This window comes from Polyodon spathula, chromosome 19, assembly GCF_017654505.1.
Source record: "Polyodon spathula isolate WHYD16114869_AA chromosome 19, ASM1765450v1, whole genome shotgun sequence".
NCBI classification, from domain to species: Eukaryota; Metazoa; Chordata; class Actinopteri; order Acipenseriformes; family Polyodontidae; genus Polyodon; species Polyodon spathula.
In genome coordinates, this window is record NC_054552.1 from 6036251 (window position 1) to 6062951 (window position 26701).

At 35.6% G+C, this 26701-nt stretch overlaps 1 protein-coding gene across 1 annotated transcript in view; it reads left to right on the forward strand.

The window, feature by feature from the left end:
- The window catches only part of LOC121294373 (polypeptide N-acetylgalactosaminyltransferase 18-like), a 93362-nt gene extending 68994 nt beyond the window's left edge, over nucleotides 1-24368 (forward strand). The window contains exons 8-11 of the mRNA XM_041218000.1: nucleotides 2233-2370; nucleotides 4094-4189; nucleotides 17043-17207; nucleotides 22219-24368. Of these exons, the coding sequence (XP_041073934.1) occupies nucleotides 2233-2370; nucleotides 4094-4189; nucleotides 17043-17207; nucleotides 22219-22365 (546 nt within the window). The 3' untranslated portion in view covers nucleotides 22366-24368. The remainder of the gene's footprint in view (nucleotides 1-2232; nucleotides 2371-4093; nucleotides 4190-17042; nucleotides 17208-22218) is intronic.
- Nucleotides 24369-26701: the final 2333 nt, after the last annotated feature.

Here is a 26701-nt window from a genome sequence, read left to right on the forward strand (position 1 = left end):
ACCCGTTACTCCAAACTGAATAATAGGCTTTAATAACTGCCCTAATGAAGAGGACAATATGTGCGTCCCTATTGGTGCAGGTATTTGTCTTACAGGAATGCCTCTTGCATCAGATTTGAACTGTTCAGTATAAATAAGATAATATTGTGTTTAACTCTTTCAACACTGCATGTTTAGGAAACAAAACCAGCAAATGGTCTTACTGTCAAGTTACATAAGACTGAAAGTTTTATTATTATTATTATTATTATTATTATTATTATTATTATTATTATTATTAGGCTTCTAAGCTGGCTTGGGAAGCCTATTGTTCTAAAGATTATTATTATTATTTATTATTATTATTATTATTATTATTATTATTATTATTGTCATTTTTCATCCTAAAATTTTAAACTGCCCCTATTTGGATGTGGTGTGTCCAATGAACATGAAACTTGACAGGTATTATCCCGTGTTGATTACAGTTCAGATGCACAAAAAATTGCACTCCTGCATCAATCAAAATCTTCTTCTTGGGAACCGGTGAACCGATTGATCTGAAACTTTGCATATGTCATCAGCAACCAAACCCACTTAAACACAATCAAATATCACGTTGCTTCTGTTTGCAAACTGTTTAACTAACTAACTAACTCTGAACTTGGTAGGCATCATCCTGGGGACAATGGAATTCAAATATGGCAAATTCTATTGTAAAACAAGATGGCCACCGGACCTACATTTTCTTCTTAAATTTAAAATCGCTTCAGTTGAAAAATGGTTTATTTGTTTAACTTAAAAGTTGACAAGCATCATCCCTGTGTCAATACAAGTGACTTTTTCAAAAATGGTGTTTGTGCATATACCAATATGGTTGCCTGACGCATTTCTTTAAAAACCTTTCAAAATCTTTGGTCAAATGTAAAACTAGTTTATAACTCCTTACAGTGTACATAGGGTTATGGTTACTGTACAACACATTTAGGAACCTATATATGCTGTATTAAAAAAATGACCTTGATCGTGACCTTTGACCTCTCCTTAAGGTTAAATTAGCTTAGAACTCCTTATAGTGTGTAGATAGGGTCATTGTTACTGTGTTGTTTAAAGTTATAAAGCATCATGAAATAATGACTTAATGCAGTATTTTTAATTGAAACTTTTCTATAAAACTGATCTGTTGCTGACACTTGTGCTGCAGTGCTACAGCTTGCCAAAATTTCCAACTGGTGCTGAGCTTGGATCCGTAAAACTGCCTAGCAGTTCTAATTATTATTATTATTATTATTATTATTATTATTATTATTATTATTATTATTACTTTATGTAGGTTGTTACCCTCTCATTTGCCCACACCAGGGCTAGATCTCAAACAGTCAGTGGCTGGAAAACAGGCAGCTATTTCACAACCACTGCCAATAAAGTGACTCCTCCAGGCAGGAGTTCAGATCCATTCCCAACTGGCAATCGAATAAATGATACTGGGCTGCCAGACAGAGAGAACAGGCATTACATATCCAGTTGTGACTGTTTTCTTTCTGTTGGCAAGGACTGAGAGAAAGGAACACGGGCTGCTCACAGCAGAGCTCACAGTGGACATGAATCTCTCCGAATCAGAAAAGGGTGAAAGAAATGACGTGCTTTTTTTTTTTTTTTTTTTTAATTCAATTGTATTTGTTGAAATAAAGCCGAAAACAAGCACGTACACACCTGGAAACACACCCGCTGTCATTTCCAGTATTAATAAGGTTTCATTGAGTCAGTGAGCAAGTGAGAATAAACTGTAGTAACAACATGCAGAAAAGCTCTAAAATACTGAGGAGGATTTTTGGGGGGTTACAAATGATAACAAACACCACCCACCCCTCCCCACACACACCTGCACGACAAAAAGAATCTGCTCTCAATTGTGTGACACCGACAATCTGCATTTACACACGCATCCACAATGTTTAAGATTCACATCCCAGCCTTTTATTTAATGTATTATGCCTACATTTAATGCATTTGCATTGCTTTTTTACTGTTATTTTTAATGTACTATGCCCTGTATTTCACTGTATTTAATGTATTATGCATTGTTCCTCACTATCTTGTAAAGCGCTTTGTGAAGGTCGTCCACTGTGAAAAGCGCTATATAAAATAATTGATTGATTGATTGTCATGATGAGTACTCTGTTAAACACAGCAGCAAAACATGAATCAATTCCTAGCCCCTTTTCATTTAAAACTGCTGTTTCTCTTACCCAGGATTCTGGGATTGACATTGGTGATATTTCAGAGAGGAAGGCCCTCAGGAAGAGGCTGCAGTGCAAGACGTTCCGATGGTACCTTGTCAACATTTACTCAGAGATGAGGATGTACACAGACACCATCGCCTATGGGGTGGTAAGGCACCTCTTTATAACTTGTGTAGCATCTATAGTTGTTGGATCATCAGACTTAAAATTGCTCTGAGCCTTCTGTCTACAGTCTGGTTACTCGGCTTTGGTTTAACAAAAAAAAAAAAAATGCACCTCAGATTCATCCTGTTGCAGTTAATGGGTTTTTATACACTATATAGACAATGTGCCACAAAACTGAAAATCACTGTAAACAATATGAATGGTATGAATGGATGGGTGAACAGAGATACATCTGATAAGCTGGAAACGCTGTCTGGTGTGTGCAAGCACTGTTTATTTACCGAGCAGGCGTCAGTCTGTGAAAGCTTGTTCATGGAAGCATACAGTAAATGTGCCTCCTCTAGGAGACCAAATACTGGGACATGAATTATGAGTAAAACCTGCCATAGTGTACACAGATATGCAGGACTGTGTATGGTCTTACTCTGGAAGGTTAGCCAATTAGACTGACTTAAATTGATATTTATTATGCACGTATTTTGAGCCTGATACACACTTGTGAATTATCCCCCTTTCTTGTGATAAACATGTGTGCTACAGACTGAAAAGAACTGCAAGTAATGCAATAAATCCAAATGCAAGCCAACAGAAATGACCTACATTAAATGATTAAATGTAGACAGCTACAGTATAAATGATTTGTTAGCATCCAGCATGGGTACCTGAGCCTATAAGCAATACGTTAATGTCAGCTTCACTTATTAAACAACAGCACCTCTCCCTCATATACCGCTCTGCATCTTCACATGGGATTGCACCAGATTTGCAATTAAGGATTGTTGGCTTGTAGTGGAAGAACAGGTCTGTTTGTTTGGAAGACGGTGATTCATACGATACATGATTTCCTCAGCAGTTCTGTCACAGAGCCTTGGCTTTGTGACCTGTTGCCTGTCTTGCAACCATCCTGACAAAGTAATTCATGAAAATAACTCTGCAGTTTTTTTTTTTTATTAGACTAATAGCCGTCATACAATTATCCTATTTTATATGGCCCAGGGATTCATAAATACACAGTGATCGATGGACTGTTTGCCTTTGTATAAAAGGCAATCCACAACAATACAGATATAGTGGAGGTGTCACACTTACTGCTACATTTATACTGTACAATCGCATGGTGACCTTATGCATGATTTTGAACTTGGGAACCGTTTATCTCAAATTGATAACATTTAGCTTGGGCGCTTTTTAAAAGTGATTGAACATGGACTAACAGACTGGCTCCATATGCCCTCAGGTTATGACATAATCAATAAGATGGGCTAAAGAGAGTCTTTATTAATTATAATTGGATAAGTGCTTCTCAAGATATATACACAACTACAATACATGGCCAGTACATGGTCTTAAATGGACGGAAGGCCTAGCGAGCGGCTTTAATTGAAGGGGAGTGGGACCCATTTTGTTTAGAATTTGTATTTGGCTCTTACTCCAGCAGAGCATTAATGGTATTTCAGAACATTATGCTAAACCAGTTTGTGCTTTTCAAAGCCAAAGAATAAACAGGGGTACCGAGGCCAAAACCAATATCTGATACCTGATGAGCCAAGCCTAGATTAGGACACATCTACTTAAGCTGTCCCCCTTATCCCCCTTCTGCAGTGTTACATCTTCTGCAGTGATCACAGTGTGTTAGTGACGGCAACAAGATGAGCAATGAATAACGTTAACTGTGTTTATTGCTTCGTTTTTTTATTTTTTTTCAGCTAAAGAATTCCCTCAAAAGTGACTTGTGTCTTGATCAAGGGCCAGACACAGACAACATTCCAATCGTGTACATCTGCCATGGAATGACTCCTCAGGTCAGTGTCTGTGTGAATAAAAGCTCTCAGTGCTCCCTCGCTATAAGGCTCTTGGTTATGATGCACCCGGATAAAATGCTATAATGTCCACAATTCCCTATACTAGTGATTAATGCAATATTTCTACAGTAAATACAGTACAGGTGTTTCTAAACATTTCTTAAACAACAGTGGTAAGCCACATGGGGAGGTTTACACAGCCTTAGCAGACATACCTGATATATTTAAAGAATTCCAATAACTGCATGTTATTGGAATTCTTTAAATATATCAAGCCAAATTCACTTAGCATTAACACGTTTCAAACTATTGTTTTGTTTTTTATATTTGTAACAATAACATGTTTTTTTCCCTTTTGGAAATTATGTAAATTCTGCATAGAATGAATGCTTCGTGAATCTTGTCTATTGTGTTGGCGTGGGATTTTGTGCAATACTTAATTAAACACTGTCATTACTGTTTCATAGTTTGCAATATTTCAGAAATGTCACTTTGCATAGTGAGGCTGAGTATCTTGGTATAGATTTTTGTTCTTGGGTTACTGCTACTAGTGTTATGGGTAAACGCCAGATCAATCAATCAATCCATCAATCAATCTTTATTTTATATAGCGCCTTTCATAGTAGACCACCATCACAAAGGGCTTAAGTGATTCAGCACCCCAGTCGATCTGTAGGTTTAAGTCTTCTCAACATGTGTTACATAAAAACAAAATGCCTTCAAGCATCTGACAAGCCAAATGTCAAATTATATATTAGCAGATCAACTGTTTGCACATTAAAGTAATGGAAGTCCTTACATATTGTTGAAGTCTTGTCAATTTGATAATCATAAGATCGCAGAGCATGACCTGATGAAAACCCATTCAACCAACTCAAATCCAGGGCTGTCTGAAATTTTCAACAGGGGAGAGAGATCTGAGGATTTATAAAGTAAACTAAATAAAGTGAAGACATATTTTTAAATGACATTGCAAAGCTTGAATAGCTTCCAAAGAATGCATACTGAAGTTACTGCACAGAGCATTCCGAGACCATGTGGCTCTGCACATCAGTTACAGTTGCCAGGAACTTGATTACCATCGCTTTCAGGGCAAATGTAACGCTCAACAGCATTTCGTAAAGGTTTTAAATAAACTTTGACAGCTCTTAATTACCTTCGGTACCCAATAACTGTCACTGTTGTTCTTACCTGTTTTCAAAACACTTCTGAAGATGCATCTCTTAAGCCTGGCCCAGTCTACTCTGTGATGGACATAGTCTCTTTTAGTGGAAATTATGAATCCCTGTATCGTGCCACAGTTTCAGCAAGACAGACTGAGACTCACAGCCAGCAAATACCCAATGGACAGGACAGCTGTATAGTGTCTTACCCCCTGGTTGTTTTAAGGGTAATTTCATATAGTTCTTTCTTATGAAATGCAAAGCATGGAAAGAAAAATGCTATTTATAGATCAAGAATTATGACTGATGTATTTAGAAAAATGAGAACGTTACATATTTTCTTTTGTACTTGTTTCACTAAATCCATCCCACAGGGCGAAACTGATCATTTCACCCTTAAATAAACAACAAAAATAGCAGAAGGGCCAGTTCAACAGAAACTAGTGTTGTCTTGGGCCAATTAAAAAGCCAAACATTATGAAGCAGAATGCCGTTCCGTGTCCTTGTCTCTGTAATTACATTTATTTGTCAGGAAATGATACATTTTCTTGAAGCGCCGGCCTCCTTAAAACCTTTAATATCAGGATAAACAGAAAGCACTAGGTTGAAACAATTAGGTTGAAGGTTGACTTCTGGTCTTGGGTAGTTTGATGCAAATGACAGATAAATTGATACAATGCAAAATTGTAATGCTTTTTTTTTTTTGTCGTTTGTTTTTTTTTAAATCGCAAGCAGTTGTCGCTAATTCTGATCCTTTCAGTAGAGTGGACTGTGCTAGATACATGCGGTTTTGTTGCAGAGTAATATTTCTGCTTGGTAATTATCCTTTATTCCAGAATGATTATTGTTCATTAATCCTTGTTAGCTGAGAGCAGAATTCAGAGATGGTGACATGACCAGAGTGGGCCTAGAAATCACCTTGCGTCTTTGTAACTGGCAGCAAATGTTTCAGCCAAGATGAGGACATTCTGGTTCTGTTATATCAGCTACTGTAAGTGTTTAGAGGTTTGAATGTTAATTTCTAGCACATTTGTATACCATATAGCTCTGTCAATTAGGTGTTTCATGTTATTCACCTGTTTGCATTTCTGGTCTGGGTGATTGCGAGTTGACTTTTAGTGAGATTAGACCACAGCTAATTTAGTAACGCTAGGAGAAGAAACTGCAAGATTCCACCTCAAGTCCTTGAAATCACATTTCATTTGACTTTGTACCATCTTCTTATAATGAAGCTGTTTGTGTGCATTTGTCTTCCGATTGTGTAATTAAAGCACCAGCAAGTGTCACAGTGTGAACTACAATCAGGACATTGTGAGTGGTGTATAATGAGTTTTAGAAGGTGTATGTCTCCTAACTATTTATTTATTTATTTATTTTGCACTAGAATATTCTCAGTGTTCATCCAGTAATTGGAAGGATAAAGAGTAGCTATCAGGCCTCAGTGGTTTCATACATATAAATTGGATTGAATTAGTCTTTAGTCAAATAATCAATTATTTTATTTAACTAGGTCACATCACTGAGAATGGGTTCTCATTAACTATGGTCATGTTGTTATCCTGTAGAGTGCTGTAGACACTGATATATAATATATTATATATAATTATATAATATTATATATAGATAGATATATATATATATAATAGAATATATATATATATATATATACCTTGATAAACAATATACCAATTATTATGTGTGAAATTAAATTGTAGTACAGAGGACCAACTTGTTGTCAAAACTGAGGAAATGTATTCTAAATTTAGGATACAAGGTTATAAAAATCGTCTTCTAAAAAAAACTATAGAACAAATTAAACATATAGTAATCTTTCAAACGAAAGTTAAGGACCATAGTAATCCCAAAATGATTTGTTTTTCAACTGAATTTAATTACATTTCAAATAATATTTAAAGGATTATTTGCAAACATTGGCACATTTTGAAATGTAACCAGTAATACAAGAAAATCCACCATGTGTTACATTTAAATGTGCCAAGAATATCAGGGATACCTTGGTGCATTCCTTTAGTCCTAAAATAGAACATCCTCAAACTCAAATGTGGCCATTGTGTACATTCCTCTAACACCACAAATACAACACCTTTCCCCATCCAAGATCAGGTATAAAAGGGTATTCAAGGGTTTATAAATTGCAACACCACTGCTGTAATTTATATGTTAACCTGCCCATGTGGCCTGGTCTATATTGGACAAACTAAGAGAAGCTTGAAAACACGGATTGCAGAACACAAAGCAGCTATTTGAAATCAGAATCATGACTATCCTATGGCAAAACCCTACATAAAAGCCTGACATGGAACTTCTCTGCACTCACTGAGATTTGTGGGTGTGGAGAAAATCAATGTACCAGCTAGAGGGGGGAATTTGGTCAATATTCTGTTACGTAGAGAAGCACATTGGATTCTTACTTTGAACACACTGGAACCGTTGGGTCTCAAGGACGATATTAATTTATGTCCGTTAATCGAGCATTATTTTCCGAGGAGTTATACTCATTAACTAATGATTCTCATAATATGTGAAGGGTTGGTAATCATGGTGTTTGTATACTATCACCAGTTGAAACAATTATCTATTAACTGATTATTAACTAGTTGACTCCTGATTGGGTGCTAATTGTTTTTTAATTATTGATATAAGGTGTGGTCCCAGCTTTGAAATATTTAAATGTTTGAAAACACATGCCTTTTACAAAGTTCTAAAAAAGATAAATTTTGAAACTCATAAACATTGTTGCTGGCTGACTTTTGAAACATGAATATGCAAGAATAAAGACTTTTATCTACAAATTGACTACGGATCTGGATTAATCCAAGGGAGTTGCTTTTTCCCTGTGTCTGTGGTTTCCTACAGTCAGGTATTTTGTTAATATATTTTCTAGCACTAGTATAAACTTTCTATCTATCTATCTATCTATCTATCTATCTATCTATCTATCTATCTATCTATCTATCTATCTATCTATCTAGTTACCAGATTGATCCCACTACATCTATTTAATGTATTTTCTGATAAATCAATTTACAATATGTGTTCCATCTACAATGTCCTAAGAGAACAGGTTGACACAGCCAAAGTTTTGCCACAGCTGTTTCTTACTGCATGCTGGGTTGGGAATATAAACTCTTCTATATGGAATCTGTGTGCATTTTATCAGTGCTTTTACTACTCCTAGAGTTCTCCACTACCACTACCCCTTCCACTGTCTGCAGTGAAATTAAACTGATGGGGTCAACCTCCCAGCCTAGTTACAGCAGAAATTGTAGGATGCCGTGCTGAGACTGGGCATAAAGACAAAACTGCTCACTCTCCTTCTAAGAGAGGCAACCATACAAAGCAGGCCTGCTGCTTCGGACAATGTGAGACCCTGCATATGCTCTGTGGGAGAAATTTAGTTTCTCATGCTGACAATCCAAAAAAAATTCAGGAGCACTAAAGTGAATCTAAAAAAAGAGAATACCACAGCTTCTGACTACCTTAAAAACACATACAACATCCATTGTATTTTTCTTTTGAATTCACTACAGAATAAGCCTTTTGCCGCAAATAATAATCACAATTCAACCCATACGGCCTCATCAGTGGATCTGTATTCCTTACTTTTGAAAGATGTAGTAGCAGTAAAGACTACAGTAATATATACGTTTCTGTGTACAGTGGAATATCCCAGTATCCTAATACAGTTTAAGAAACATAAATTGCAGCATCTTTAGTGTTTTGTCTGTGCTCAGTTAATCGATCACAGTAACATATAGCGTTCTTCAGTACATAAATAAACTTGCATTAAAGCTATTATTGAATTGATTTGTACCATGCAAATGTGGTAAGCTATTAGCTCTCAGCAAAGCAGTTTAAGATTACATTTCAACAGTCTTTTTACTTTTGATCCAAATGCTGTTTTCCACTGGACAACATGCCACCCTCTGACCAAATGTTTGTGTGCAGTACTACAGAGAAAAAAGAAATGGCAAATCGATTTTTTCTGCCTACCTGATTTTTTTTTTTTCCACCAACTCAGCTTTAAGCCTATTTTATCAGACAATTCTAAGTTAAAGGGTATTTTACATATCAGCCACTGAGCTTATTAAATCTTGACTTTTTTCTATCAGTCTTAGCTTGCAGAACTCGAGAAATTGAGAGGACCAGGATTGCATTATCTAAGTAACACTGCTTGTGTTAATTGCAAAGGGATTAGAAGAACAAAAAAAAGGATTTTATCTGTATTTGCTTACAAAGGAAACAATTGAAGCAGTTCTTCACTAATAGAGTATGTTATAAACAAGAACTGATACATTAAACATCTACTACAAGAAGACAGAGGAAAATTAAATATTTTTTATGACAACCTGAGAATCTTTGGTTGTTAATACTGTATATAATCATAATTACCCTGTCATTATGTAGTTTTATTTTACTATAATTATGTTCTTATTTGTTTTAAAATACAAGTCATTCATCACATTAAAATACTTTAATTTGTATCCAGTACTATACAGGCATGGCACAGAAACAAATTAAGAAAAGTTTACAGTATCATCAATTTCCATGAACTTTCCAGTTGTGTACGTGTACATGTGTGTTGGTGGTGTGTGCTTGGCACATGTTTTATCCAGATATAGTTATAAATTGACTAACAATCAGTGATAAACTGGAAAAACATGTTTGCAACTTGCTTTCTGTTTTTTCAAAACAGGTTAACATAGATTCGTTTTACAGTAAATATAACTTTGTTTGATAAACCTTAGAATTGATGAACCAGCATCATACTCTACAGTAACAGCATGATGAATGGAGTATATGTAACATATTTTCACTTTGTGGGAAAACGCCATTAAACAGATGATGTAATCTGCTCAGAACTCTCTGATGTGTATTTTGGCAGCAACTTCTGGGAAAAAAAGGACAAATTCACAGAGGTGAAAGTTTAGGGAAACAACAAAGCAATCACTAAAAATGGCAGCATTTCTTCTTTTTACTTGGAATTTAACATCAGTGCAGTTTATCCTTTTCATGGTGTGTCTTTGTACTCACTGTGCTGGATCAGTCTAGGAGTGTTTTTAGTGTGGCTGCAAAACTAATGGCAAACAGTTATTATACAGACATGTATGTATGTATGTAAGAATATATCTCCAAAAAGATGGGTGCCTTTCATTAAGCACTAATAGATCCCTATTTTGAAATTTCTAAGTTTAAAGCTAGTCAGAAACTACTCAGATCAATAATTTACCTTCTTCTCCTTAGGATAAAAAGACAATCAGAAGAAATATACAATTTAATAGTTTCCTCACTGTTGTTGTTTCAATGCCAGCATATATAATAATAATAATAATAATAATAATAATATAATAAATAATAATAATAATAATAATCTTTATTATTATATAGCGCCGTTCATAGTGGGCCACCATCACAAAACACAAGATACGAGACTAGGGTGTGTGAACTGTGCATCAGCTGCAGAATCACAATGTCTCACCCGAAAGATGGAGCACAAGGAGGTTAAGTGACTTGCTTAAGGTCACATAATGAGTCAGTACCCCATGCTCCAGAACTTACAAGAATCAGAGCAGAAGGGATACTGTGCTTGATTTAGCTTTGGTGAGTTACCTGGGTAACAAGACACAATATCCTAAAGCAGACGCAGAACATGCCATACAAATGTGCTTCTTCAGATAATGTCTAGATTGGAAGCCTATATTATTTACACAAGAAACTGAAATTAAAAATTTTATGTAGGGCTCGGGTAAAAGCAATTTGTTACAGTGGTTTTCAAAATAGAATTGAAAAGGTGCATTTTCCTATGTAGGAGATCAGACTTTGTAAATAAGGCAAAGCTTGCAGGCTGAGAAAATTAAATAAGCTGCATTATTAACCACCGCCATCTGTACTGAAAAAAGAACAGGTTTGCCAACATTTGGAATAATAGGAACAAGATGATTCTAGTATCACGTTTTAGCTTTTCAGAAAACCTTTTTCTAGTATTTTCAAGTTGACTCGCTGTAGCGTTAATACAAAACACATTGACGTACATTTCTTGTTGATTAAGGACATAAATGCAGTTTTATGTTTAAGTATTTTCCTCTTTAGAATGTGTTTTTTCACATCTACAGTCCACTGCCATGACAGATCGCTAATTATTCTGGTCACAATGATTCAAAAGTCATAAATAATTGAACAGGCAAGCCTTGTACGTTGCTGCAACTGTTCAAATCGACCCTAAACTCTCTGACAAGGTATTACTGATGAAATGGTCTCCCGGGGTAATGTTTAAATTGAGCTTTGCAGCTCTGGGGTGGCTTCCAAAATTACTGAGGGAACTTATTCAATGTCATGGTGCTTTGATGAATTTGTATTAATAGTTTTTTTTGTTTTTTTTCCTGATCTTGCTGTTTATCTGTGATAAGTATAAAAGCTGTCAATATTTTTCCCCACAAAGAGTAATTCTACAACAGTCTACCATCGATTAGCCTCCACCCAGCAGACCTTGCTATAATTATAAACCTCTTAAATAGCATTAAGTATGAAACTGGGTTTTGCATTAAGCAAAATATGTTGTATCCCAAGTTGTACATGAACATTCTGTAATGTCTGTGTTTTTTATTCTGCAGTGTTAAAAGTTTATATTTGATAATATTTATAGGCTGTTAAAATCATGTTTACGTGAAACAGAAACCAAATGATAAAAAAAAGCAAAAGTCTTAAAAATGTAAACAGTTTTGTACAGTAGACATAATACCTTTATATTGAAGAGCTGCAAGGCACCCTGAAACCGTACCACTGCTGTGATTGAAATCAGTAGCTTTTGTGGGAACCAGCAGCATTCTGGCAAGCCACGGTTCAGTGCTGAGCTTCTTATAAACACAATAGGGAGTTCCATAGCCATCAAGAAATCAAACATTTCAATGAAGACTGCAGTTACTTTTTGGAAGAAAAAGTGCTACACAGTTCAAATTACAAAAGAAAAGAAACTTACACACAAACACAATCACAATCACATTTTGGAAAAAAAAAATCTGCAGTGCTGCTTATTCAGAATCATCTCTTTCTGTTCCAGTTGAATCGTTGGTGTGGTTCAGATTATGCTTGGTCTTGCAGATAACAAGTGAAGAGATATAACTTGGAGTTACTCAGACCATCGGCACCTGGAGGGCATTAAATTAAAAACCAGGCTCATTGTCTATAGCCAATGGCTAACACCTCCATCCTCTTTCAGTACACACTGAAACTAGAGATCTGGCATTTAGCTGTTTTATAAAAACATTTTATGCATCTTCTTATGCAACAGCATGAATGCAGTATTAACTATTGATCGTTCAGGCTGTAATAGCAATAGTCTCTGTAAGCAATGGTTTGCAAAAAATGAATGTGTTTTTATTATTATGAAAGGACTGCACACACAGATGTCTGTTATTTGTCCTTAAATAAAAGAGAATCTGTGGTACTGTCATGTGTTGCGGTATTCTGGAGTGCAGTGGTGGTCCCTTTGCAGAGTCTGATATGCAATTTAATGTCTGGTGCTGGGCACAAACCACGTACTTCGCATTCTGCAGCCCCTGATCTGTGCAAAACAGACAGGCTGGCTTGCACGAACAGTTAAAGACCAGTTATATTCCCCTTTGCATCTCTTTTAGGCCATAGGCGTCAGTCTTGTATAGACTTTATATTCAAAGCAAAATATTGCCTTATACTACCTGATTCGTTGAATTACGTGTGCTGTCCTTGTTTCATCACAATCACTGCCTAGCAGCTTTTTCAAAGTATCTCAGCAGGTATATTCAGAAATAAGTCTGAATGCAAATTGCAAAATGCTTTGAGATTTGCAAACTAAGTAAATCTGTTGGTACATGTTGTCAGCTAATCCCTTTAACTGGTATTGGATATTACTCAAGATCGGATGTGTGTACAGTGAATAAATTGCTCATGAATTCTGAAAATTGAATTTTGAGAACTGTAATTTGGAGGATTAAACATGAGGATGCCTCATTACAATTATTTTCTCTGCATCTTAAGAATATTTTGAAGATGCAAGGTCTACTGAAGTTTATTTTTATCTGTGTGTACATTCTTATCCAGTGTGCCTCTTGATCTTATCCCCTAGACAACGCTTGAGTATTTCTGATTAAACTCTGCAGCCTGGAAGCTCATACATCTTTTTAAAGAGGTTTTGATCTTAATTACCGAACCTTTCAAATTAGAAATTTACTAATTAATAAACATGAGTATTTTCAGTGAATGCTATCTAGCTTGGTTTAACCAGGGACAGTACCCAGGGATCCTAGACTAGATTCAGAGCACAAAGTACTGTATTTCTGTTTCTTTCCAATGACTCTCTCCCAGTTTGAATCAAACTGCAAACACCTAAGAGGAAATCTGACAGAATTATTTCTGCAATTGCTGACTGATAGAGGGGGAAGTGCTGTCTTTTGCAAAGTTTTGACTGATGCTTCCAGAGCTTTGTTTAAGAGAGAATATTCACAGTCTAAAGTCTGTTGTGCGTGGCTAAGTGTGGTGATTAACCCATCCATTTTAGACTTCTTCTATGTCTGTGCACTTCCTAGAGTGCAGATTTTCAATAAAGGACAGAATAAGGAAGTTCTAGGATTCATGTACTGTACAGTAAGCCTGTGAGAATCAGTTCAGTATTTGTTCACTACTGTGATGAGTACAATTTCACAGTCAAAATTTCATAGTGGAAAAAGACACTTCAGAATTTCCTGTTCATTCGTCATGAGCTATTTCTTAACCACAAATAGAAGCATTTGTAAAAGCTGTCTTTTGATGTGGTAACTTATAAGACAATAGGGTAAAAACTACACAAGCAGTTGGTAGTTCAGACTACCTTTATATACCTATCACTGATGTGGCATTTCTTAAGATTCTTATGTCAATTACCGGTAATTACTTGACTGCTTTTAAAATAATATGGACAGATTCGGAGGGTTTAGTTTATCAGTCTTGGATATTTCTGACAAGCTTTGTCAATTTGAGCTAGTTTCAATTGTCACTAGCCAAAATATTGCAATTGCTGTTTTCCTATCAGATCCCAAATATAGCAGCCTTTGTTAACCACAACAAAATGTAACATTACGCGCGCATGGAAAATATATCAATAAGATTATTTTTTTGTAACAGGCCCTATTTGTTATTATATATATATATATATATATATATATATATATATATATATATTATATATCAAATATAATATATAATAATTTTATAAGTTTGAATCTTTTAAGTTGTTGGCTTTTTTAAGAGTTCATGAAAGTTCAGTGAATACCAAACTTTGTTTTATTAATAACAGGTTGAAAATAACCCACGAGTTAAAGCTTTGTAATTAATGCTCAGAATTACATACTTACCTGTGTGCCCTATGATATACAATTGAGTTATTAAAATTCTACGCTATTTGTTTTGAATCCAGTCTTCCACAGTTCACACTTGATTACCTTCAGGACTAAACTGCTGTGACAGGTTATGTCAGAGCACAGAGAATGTATGTCTCCTGGTTTTTAACGCATCACAAGTGAAATGATGATCGAAAGAGAGTTGATAAAATGTATGCACATGTCAAATATTTGTGTTGAAAAAAGACACTCAAGTGTTCACTACGTTATACTCCAGATAAAGTGTATCTTGCAGGGTTTTTTTTTAATCACTGAAATGGATGCTGTAGTATTTATTAAAAATACTAGCATTATAATTTTAAAGAAAAAAAATAAAATAAAAAAATATATTTTTATGCCACTTAAATGTGATTAATGTGTCTCATGGACCACGCCAACTAAAAACACAACCTTTTTGTACCACATCACGCGTGACATATCAAAAGGGAAACAATTTTTGGCCTGTATGTCTGGCCTACAGGTTTGTGAGATAAAAATAATAATAGTAATAATAATATGCAGAAAACGTCGTGTGCGGAAATTGCACAAACTACAACCTGTCACGGCATCTGCATAGAATGATTGGTATTTTAAAAATAAAACACTAAATAAAAACATAACAAAATGGAAAATCCTGTTAACTAGTAATTGGGACATATTATGTACCGATGTCACTGGTTCTGAATACATTAGTCAAACATCAGCATTACAGACCACAAATCACCAAGGTCGTCTAAAGACAGTCCCAGCATCATTGATATATGAATGTACTCACAGCCAGGTTTTGAAAATCGTCCTGAAAAAGCTTTAAGCTGTACAGCCAAGGCTTTTTCAAATTCCAAGGAAAAAAAAAAAATCGGATGACATCTGGTCCGGGAAGCATCCCCTTGGTGAACGTTTTATTGCCAGTTTAATGAACAAAAATCTCCGTAGAAGCTGCTCTCTCTACAATATACACCAACCGCTGTGTACGTGCCACTTGTTGCCAAGTTTCAAGTGATCCTGGAGGCAGGCACATTATTTCAGTTTCTGGACACAACAGCGAACTCAGTCTCAAGCATTACGCAACAAACACGGATGAAATGCAAAAAAGGGAAATAAATCCATTTCTTCATGCAAGTCTTCAGGAACAAGTCCCCCTGCAGCGACAGTGATGCCTAGTAATACCATTCCTACACCAAATCACAGCAACTGATTCAACTCTTCAGTTACTAACAACACTTCAGGACACTTACATGAAGTTGATTTATCTGCTTTATATAATGCTGTCTTATTAATCCTTATGTGTACTGTATATTATTGTAATGTTTGTAATTGATCGTCTTGTATTTACGGCCATAACTGACAATTTCTAAACTAATATAAACTAATTACAGAGTATAGATACTAAAGCATATATTATTGGTAACCAAACACATTACAATTTTGGAAATGACACTCACCATGCAGTGTTGCTGATCAGCCACAGGTTTTGGGTCCACAGCTCTATTTCTTGTCGATCCCCATTTATTCGCTGCCTCTGTTGATCAGTGGGATCCCACTGTCTCGTCAGCGGTTAAAAAATTTGGGTTGTGACCCCTGTTCCTTAAAATGAATTTTGTCTTTGACTTCATCTTGTATGTTTTCAGCGGCAGTCGCCATGTGTTTTTACCTTTTCGTACATAACTTCCGATTTTATTCTGTCCAGCATTATTTTTCAGTGGGGGTGGCCACACAAAATCCATCCTACAGAATCCTAATAACTCTTAAAGCTACCAAGTTCATAATAACCATAATCATAATAACCTTTACAGCTACCAAGTTCATATTTTAAGTGTTACACAAAGTCTAACCACTCCCTTCACTCTGACCTGTGACCCAAGAAGGTCGCTGTATTGGGCTCAGGTGTTTTCCCAGATGATAAAGACCTTTCGCTTTAAAATACTGGCTTCATAGTCGGTACACAGCTGTATTTTATGACTCAGTCAAGTTTGGTTGTGGGTATTATACAAGAAACTCTTTGATGCAAGTTATTTTATAAAGCTGCCGATCACAGTGTCTAGCCCTCATATCTCTGAAACCATTTGAGGCAGGGACTTCATATTTACATGGTTATATAAACCCTGCATAAAATATATGTTGCTGACTATGACAATGCAAGAAATCATATAGGCATAATTACAGCTTATTTAGCTTATAGTGAAATGTGGAGTACAGTGTATGGGACAATTTACAGATGACTGCTGTTTATATATGGGATAAAATAGATATCTTACTCAATAAATGCCTCTTTCACTGCAGAATGTTTACTATACCAGTAGCCAGCAGTTCCATGTTGGTGTCCTGAGTCCTACAGTAGACGATGATGACAATAAGTGCCTGGTGGACGTCAACAGCAGGCCAAAGCTGATTGAGTGCAGCTATGCCAAAGCAAAGAGGATGAAACTCTATTGGCTGTTTACTCAGGTAAGTAATAACCAGAAACTAAGCAACATAAAATACTGCAGTATCCTGATTACAAAAACTATAACTTTTTTCATTTATTTTGAATCCGCTAGTCATCTTAGCTATTCCAATAGGGTGCTGATCTAAGTCATTAGGAAGCATGTCAGAGTGCTTTATAGTGTCATTAGGAATCACTCCAGTATGTCATGGGATCAGGAGATGCAGGAGTAGCATGTGCAGTGCAATTAAGAAATGTCACAGTGCACATTGCTACCAGAACGACCTGCCACAGTATAATAATGGATAGCCACAGGGCACTTTGCCATGGAATTAAGGAGCAAGCTGAATCCCTTTACTTGTCTCAAGCCCAATAAGAGACAAATAGATCAATTATTTGACAGCCACCATTACACAACAATGGAATAACGTCAAATCATTACATTTCCCAATGCTTTCATAAACCTTATCTAAAATACAGAGGAAAACAACAGTGTAGTTCTAAGTAGGTGATCAGCGATGTACTGTAGGCTACTCAATCTCTGACCATTTATAATTATTGAGCAAACTCGGCTGCGAACGTTGACGTATATATTAATTACACTTTTGTTCAGTTAGGTTTTTTTTCTGACAGGAAAAGTCTGTAAGTGCTGCAAAACAAAAAACAACTTTTGCATAATTATTTAGCTTTCCAATTACCTTGCAGTCATTAAAGTACAAGTTCAAAGCACTTGTTCCTATTGACCGCTTTATCTATATTGTGAGTGTATGAGAGTTTCACACGTGCCTAAGTAGCGATGTGAAACAATTAGGAAAGACATTCGAAACCCAGTCAGCTCTGACAGTGTAGAGTAATTATTAATTAATACAAAGGGATGTAAACTGAAGCATAAAAGTTAATGACATAAGTAGCTATGTCTTACGTCTTTCTTTCCTAATGCTTAAGCTACAAAAATACAAAACAGAATCTGTATTTAATCATGGGGATGGGTGTCATAAATCTCAATACCTCATTAATTGTCTAATGATCACTTAGATTAGAGCGCCCTTGTGTAATTGATGGCTGTCCTTAAAAAAGGATTAACAATAAATTGGAGCAATCCTTTCAAGTTTCCATTTTCATAAATAGTTTATGCTCAGTGCTATGTCTTTTACAGGATGCAGTATATTCAACTACACTTTCCATTCCCCTGATGAGATAGGAAACCTAGGGAAATACCATATACAAAGTTACTATGGAAACTGACAGGGACATAATTATAAACATCTTTTTATATATTGCTTTCAGGTAAGAACTACTAATGCACTTTATAATGCTTATGGACTGCCATCCGTCATTATCTACTAGTAAATTGACCAGATGAGAGTTAAATGCCCCACGCCAAAGGCATTTTATTTGTTGCAGCTTTATTAATGCTATTACAGGGAAGGAAATATGACCCCCATTGCATAGCAGTTTGTTCTATTCCTAGTTTTACTGCAAGTTTCTTATTGAAACTAAGTTGCTGACAAAGACAGAGTTCTATGATTCTAAACCTACTAAGTTGCGTTGTTGAATTGGATTGGCTGAGAAGATCCATGCTTATAATAAACTACACAATTAAATTAATCTTATAATAATAAATAATAAATCATATACATAATAAGATATAGATACATTCTTAGATACATTGCTGACCAAAAAAAACAAAACATTGAGCTCTGAAAGGTTAAACTGAACATAAAACAAAGGGATCCATTTTGTACAGTAACTGTGTACAAGGTTAAAAACCCATGAAAAGCAGCCAGTTCCTCTGTCATACAAAATGTATTGAGTATGAAAGTAAAAACTGAACTACTCAACATTATGTTTTTATTGGTCTGCAGGTACATAGTAAAATGGGTCTGAAGAATCTAGTCCAGTGGTTTCCTGCGCATCAGTGATTTGTTGATTTGTGTTTATTTGAAATCAACTTTTTAGGCATTTGAATATTCAGGAACATCCACTCAGCAGTCAGAAGAATCACATAGTGTAGCCTCAGGGGGCTACATGTTCCAGAGACTGCTTAACTAACTTGGGAGTTCAGTTTTGGGGAAGAGAATTGTGAAAAATGTAATCCTGCCCAGGACGGGTATATATAAACATTCAATTAATCTTTTAAAAGATTAGTTGGTAGATTTGAATAATGAGTATGTTTTTTTTTTTTCCTTCCATTTGAAATGTTTGACATTGGGAGAGAAGGAGTTCTTTCAAATACCTATTACTGTATATTTGAGATAAAAATATCCAAAGGGTTCTGTTTCTGAGGACACGATTAGTCACCAAAAAAAATAGTAAAAAGCAGCAAAAATGTATGAATCATAATGTCATAATATCTAGCTTTTTAGTTTTTAACTAAATAGCATGCCAAGTGAAAAGCTTTGTCTCCACCTCAAAAAAAAAAAAACATATGTTCTGCTTAGCCCATTTTTTAATGTAGTTAATAAGGTGGTAATAGGGCATTGGGTTCAAATGGAAATTAACAGAAATGTACGAAGGCAATTATAAACTCACTGGAACAACTTCGGTGGAGGTTGAAGTAATGCCTGAAGACACGTCAGCCATAGGAGACATCTGCAGTGCAGCAGAACTGATAGGCAGTGACTCCTGAACCATCACTCCAAGCCTAGTTTGACATTATTTCACTTTAATTGTTGTTGCGATAAGTAATTTGATGTGTAATTCCCCCCTTAGACATTTGTATTTTCATAAGGAGCCTCATCTTGATTTATAGTAAGTTGGTGACTGCATTTAGGACTTTTTAACCCTTTCAGTCCTTATCTTAGTGCCGTATGTTGACATATGGAAATCACGTTGGAACCTCACGGGACTCCTTCATTTACAAGTTAAACATGTATAAAAGGTTATGTACACACACATAATTGCGAGGCAGGTGAAATATTAAAAGCTGTAGGCCTTCAGTGTGAAAAATGTCTCACCACCTTTTGAATGACCCCTGTTGAGCCTGCGAAGTACAGTTAAATTATAATCTTCTGTAATTGAATCCAGCTTGAGCCAAACCAGAACAATTAAATTTCAGCTTGGGTCTGCTGCTTCCGATTTGGATCAGTAATCGTTCTGCTGGAATTGTAGTGAAGCCTGGTGCCCACTCAGTGTCTACAACTATACAAGAGAAAGAACAGCCACTCACATATGTGAGTCCGTGTTTACCTAGACTTACATTAAATAGCGTCTATCTATATTTAACTTTAACATTTAACTTTCTAGTCATGGGAAAGCTGCACGGAAAACTAGATTATGGTAAAATGAGTTGATCTTTTGACATAGTGTATGTAAGAAAGCATTTAAAAATGACCTTAAAACTCACAGCGAAAAATGGAACACCACAATTTCTTGTTTCTTCATTTTCAACCCACTTGTATCAGTGTTTGTCTTCTAGGGCCAACAAAATCACAGTACCATATAAGTAGAAAAATAAACTACCACAGGCATTTCCAGTGTTGTATTCTTTTTCATTTGATTCTTACATTACATTTCTCAGCTCAAGGGGTAGATTTGAGAGGTAAAAGGACTCGAGGCAATGTGTTCCTCATAGGATTTATCATCCCCCAGCACTGGAGACAGCAATTGGTCTAATTGTGTTATAGCATGCAGTGAAAGATAATGTCTTAGAGGAGACTTTTTGATCTTTTGTTTAAATTTTTGGTGGTCAATAGTTGTTTCTTGGGGTGCGGTATTGTAAAACAGTGGTAAATGGGGGAAATTTTTTATTTTTTTTTAAATGTATCTTAAGAGTGATTTGTTTTTGATAGAATACAAAAAATATATAAAAACAAATCTAAAAAAAGGTTATAGGGGCTTTAAGAAATGCAAACTAACACGTTACTCACACATTTGTTATAATGAGTAACTGTTTAGGTTTAAAAAATACCCAAACCTGACGAGTTACAGACGAATGATTTTTCCATTGCACAAAACAAAACTGTATTTCATCTTCAAGAGAAATGCTTAAGGTTTTGATGTGCCCCTAGTTGTGATAGGTAAATTATATTGAACGCAGGACAAGGCCTTCAGAGTTTACCCTCCATCAGATTCGGTTTGTTAACTCTAACTTGTGAATTTTGGCGGTTCGTTGTCATTTCTGTCTGTTTGGAGGAAAATGTATTGCAATTACAATATAGCCAGGCACAGTTTCTTGATATCTATAACAGTAAAGACACAGATAGGACAGTATATTTGTATTCTCTAAAAATGTACACATGTTGGAAATCTGCACAACTGCACACAATTTGTACACAATACATGTATCTTAGTCATTTCCATTTGCAATTCCATTCATTTTTTTTAATCTAAAAGATTCTTTGAAACTGTATTTTGCTAGGACCTAAGAAGGGAGTGAGTGGTACCGGCAGTCTGGCAAAACAGAGGAGCTCCTATCACCCATTAAAGACTCGGTGCCAGCACTGGTTGCTGTGAAGATCATGGTTAAATCAGCTCACTGTGGGATTTGGATTTGACTTTAAAAAATAAAAAACCTAATAAGAATATTATTGTGTCTGTGAGCTGCCAGTGCACTGTAGGGTTATAGGTTTTGAAAAACAAAAACCACTAAAAGAAAAAAAAAAAAAATGTGAAAAGGAAAATTGGTATAATATGAACTTTGATGATAAAGGGAGCAGTCTGTTCAATGTAGAAATAAAGACAAATGTATTATGAGAAAACTGCTTGGTAATAAAGAAACAAGTGGAATTCAGTGCCCATGGTGGTAGATGCTGTGCACATTACTGCCCTATTTGAGGTCTATAACCATCCAGTAATGATTTGGTTGACTGTTTAATAAATGTGGTATGAGGGCAACGGGGAACATAATGGGTGTAGTATCTGTCCTTAAAAATGTTACTCGAATAGGGCTCTCTGACTGTTTTTTTTTTATTTCTTTGATTCCCCCTTTTCAATAAAGTGTCTGTTTACTTTTTAAGATGCCTCTGGCAAAGGCCCACCAGGCATGATCTCAGAGCAAAACCTGCATTGATATCTCCATGTGCTCTCTTTCAGGGAGGTTCGATCCAGAACAGAAAATCAAAGCGTTGTCTGGAGCTCCAGGAAAGCACCGATAATGAGTTTGGGTTCCATCTTGTTCTCCAAAAGTGTACAGGGCAGCAGTGGACTATCACAAATCTCTTGACAGGGTCGTCATTATGATAGACTCTTAACTCGCTAAGGTCAAGCATTGTCTCACAACATACTCTGCCGGACTGGGAGACTGTTTTGATGAGGAAAGACTCAAAGTTTATGCCTTCTGAACACAGGTTTTTGTTTTTGGGGTGGGGGGGGGGGATTGACAGAAGAACTATTTCTATCATCTTTCTGTCCTGGCCTTCATATAATAACCTCATACTATAAATGTTGAACACTTTTATAGTTATATGTGCTTATAAAATCAACCAGGATTTGGTGATTAATATATTTTGCAGCTAGAGAGAGAGAGAGAGAGATAGAGAAAGAAACATTTTTGTATGAGGTATGCATAACCTTCTTTTGTGTTTCAAAATGTTGAAGTCCATTCTGGGGAGTTTTACTTGACCTTATGCACTCATTCTGTACTTGACACTTTTTTGCTACCATGTAGCACATGTTTGCAACATTTCCTGCTGTAATTTTACTTGTGTTTCAGACTAGTAGGATCAGAGTTTATTATGAAATCAAGTTGTATGGTGTGATGGAATATGTCAGACGCAAGATTTTAAAATATTTTCTAAATGTAAATACTGATTAAATTGAGAATATTTATAATATCTGACAAAAAAAAAATCAGTATTGATGAAAAAAGTGTAGTGTGTTTTATTTCTTTTTATATCCACTGCAGATGATTAGGCAGTAATGGTAATTAATGGTCTTGCCTGAAGCGGAAACCCACACTAAGAAATATATTAAGACAGTCCAGCTTTAGTAAGTGCTGGTTTAATGGGCAGTGTTGTGTGATACACAGCCGTTACGGATTCTGTTCCCTGTCAGTGAGATGAGGTTAAAAGCTTCAAAATCACAAATGCAGATGAGCACGCTTGCTGGCTTGCTGGCTTGCTGGCGTGCTGGCGTGCTGTGCAGTGGTAGCAATTGTGTGTTAGTCAGTCTTTGACTCTGGTTCAAACTGACTGGGGAACCCAACCTCTGGAAAAACAATGTATTAAAAATAGAAAATCAACTGGACGTAACTACAGAACTTTAAGGACTATGCTATACTCTTGTGGGTCCTATTGACAACAGTCCACTGGCAGATTACCCAACTTTATTTAATTAACTAAGTCAACTTTTAAAATAATTAGAGCATTGGGAATAGGACCCAACATGAGCATAATTGGCAGACAATGAGGATATTTGATTCTATCTGTCTTTGGGTATTTCTGTTACTGTATATTCTTTCAAATACATGCGGTCCATTGCTTTAATCTTTGTATTATCAGTATAGTGACATGAAAAAATCTGGGAGCCAGTTGCATTTTAAAAGGTGTTTGAAGGACACCCAGGTGTTTTCATTTGCCTAAAGAGGCTGCACTTATTTGGTAATTGCAGGAAATCCAGTCCATTTGTTAAATGTAGTGGCACATTTAAATGTGTTTATTTTCAGTTTCTAGAAAAAGCAACATTTCTGAGAGAAAAAAAGCCAATCCTGCCATAAATCTTTAAGCATTACATGACTAGAGGAAAAATGCTGTGGTATCAATTTTTGATATGCTTGTGTTTATGTTTGACCAAAATAATGTTAAATATTTATAATACAAAATGCCATTAAAGCTACTCTACAGTATCTGGCAGGGGCATGATGTCCCTGCTATATACATTGATTTACTATTAATACAAGCTACAAAATCCAGCTGTTATTATCTTTAGTTATCCCTCGACACTTCCACTGAGGAGATGGAAAATGATCAGTCCTTAAGTGACTGATGCATATAGTATATGCCCCATTGTGATGCCCCAGCTTTGAATGAATATGGATATTAGATTCTAGCAGGCAGATTTTAATTGGTTTTAAAACTGCTGTCTTGTGTTTTTTTGTTTTTGTTTAATGATGATGATGATGAAGGTAAACTGGCACAGCCCAGATCTGTTCTTAGCTCTCTGCAAAAATAAATTGCTTGGTATTAACTACTTTTTTTTTTTTTTTGGCGTGGCCCCAAATCCTGCATTTTTTTCAAACTGGGAACTTTGGAACCCCTGCGAATGTAGATTCTATTCTAATAATCATGACACCATCCACAGAATTTTTCATAATTACAAATCTTGAATAATAACAAGTTTACTATACTACATTCATTTTTCTTTTTAAACAGCTGCTGAAGGGCTTTTTGCCCAAAACGGGCTTTTGTAAAAATAAGATTTTCTACAAAATTAAAATTTTTGTAACCACATGGTAAATTTTTTTTTGGACTACAATTTTTTTTTTAAATAAAAACCTTATATATATATATATATATATATATATATATATATATATATATATATATATACACAACACACACACACACACAATCTATATATAGAATAATAGATGGGCTTCAGAGAGTTCCATTAAGAGAATGACGAAAGGAGTAGAATTAATTATTCTACTTCAAAGCGTAACACAATCACGTAAGGCCTCCAAAGAAAACAAAACTGGACAACCATAACAATTAACCAAATTATTCCACAATATTATATTCCTTAAATGGATTATTCCATATTGGAATTTCCGTAGCAATATTAGTTTGTATTCCCTTTTTAAAAGCATTACAAGACCAGAGCAAAATAAAAGCCGCTTAAATGTATTGCACAAGGTTGCATTGCTGAACTAAAGCCAGACTGAAGATTGACAGGTCAAAGTGAGCTACTGTAAGATGGAGCTTTTTAATGTACGGTAAGTGAGTACATGCATGGGCTATGCATTACCAACGTCTTGGGCAGGACGGTCTTTGAAATAAGTTAAATCTATTTTAGATACAGATATGCAAACTGTTTAACTGAAGATAATGGATTAGCAATACTACACTGTGCATGCCATATTTTCTTAAGAATATTGTAGCAGCATGATCCAGTACATGACTAATCCATGTAACCTCCTGTGAACAGCACAGTAAATACCACCCCATGACTTTTAGATTAAACCAACAAATTGGGTTACAATATTTGTGTGTTTTTTATTCAATAATCCACCAATTCTATTTATGACAGTTTAGTAAATCATTACAACAACAGACAAGAACCACGTTATTACTTCTTCAGAAACTTGTAAGCCCTTCTAATATTTAATCACTCTATTATTTCACAAAGGATCCCATATGTTGAACTGTGCAGTCATGCTAGGGGGAAGGTCTTGGCAGAGATGAATGCACAGCTCTGATCGTGGGCAGGTCCTGGGGCGCATTGTGCTGCTGTCTTACTTTAATGGTACAGCATTGGTAACATGAAGAACAGGTGCCTATGTGCTTCTCTAGCCCTCCATATTCAGAAGCATCTGACTGATTCTAGAGATCTTATAAATAGCTTATATAACTTTTGTCTTGTGTTTTTTGGAAAGATCTGAAAATGTACAATCTAGTGTACCAGTTCACTTCCAGTTTATGCCTCGGACTGTAACAGCCAGCTGTGTCTGTGTCTGAAAAGCAGAGTCAATTGTTTTAAGAACAAAGCAACACTCCAAGGTGAACTCTTTAGATTTTCTCAAAACATTTAAATGCTTTTTTTTTTTTTTTTTTTTTTTTTATACAGATATTGGGAAAAACACTCATTTTGATTGATGGCTCTAATCTGGGGAAAACATTCACATCCTCAATGTTACAAAATAAATATGTGTAATATTATGCTATGCCTTTACTTTGAGAGATGTTTGTTCAAAATAAAAGTGTATTCAAAAAAAAAATATTTTCATTTATTCCTGAAAAACGCTGCCTTCCTTGCTCTCTTCATGACAAAGTTCTGCATTCATTTATACATTTAGGCTAGACATGAAAAATGGGCTTAAATATTCCCAGAAAAATACTGCAATTCTTTATCTCGGTGACTTACAAGAAAGGACTGGCAATGTGTTATTCTTCAACCTACAAATCAAAACACTGGCAGCAGAGGAACAACATACTTATATAATTATGACTGGTAGATGGGCTTTGATGTAAAAGATGAGCCATTTATATAATATTAATATAATATAAATGAAACAGTATTTTATTTCAGAAGGTATTAAAACTCAAAATGACCTAGCAAGAGTAAAAACACACTTTTTTGATCTGACAGAAGCCTTTTCGGATTCCAGAACCTTAGTATTTGATGTTGGGAACCCCCGAACCCCAATTGGCAGCCCAAACATGGAGGCGATGGGCTGGCCCCAGCTGGGGTAGATTCAATGCCCCTGACCTGCTGTCTTATCAGCAGCAGGTCCAAAAACAAAAATGCATGCTACGATCAAGCAGAGATTCCTTGTAAAGACAACACAGTTATTTCTTCATTTATTTACTGTAAAACATTTATTAGGCGAGGCTCAGTGAGATATGGATATCCAGTATTA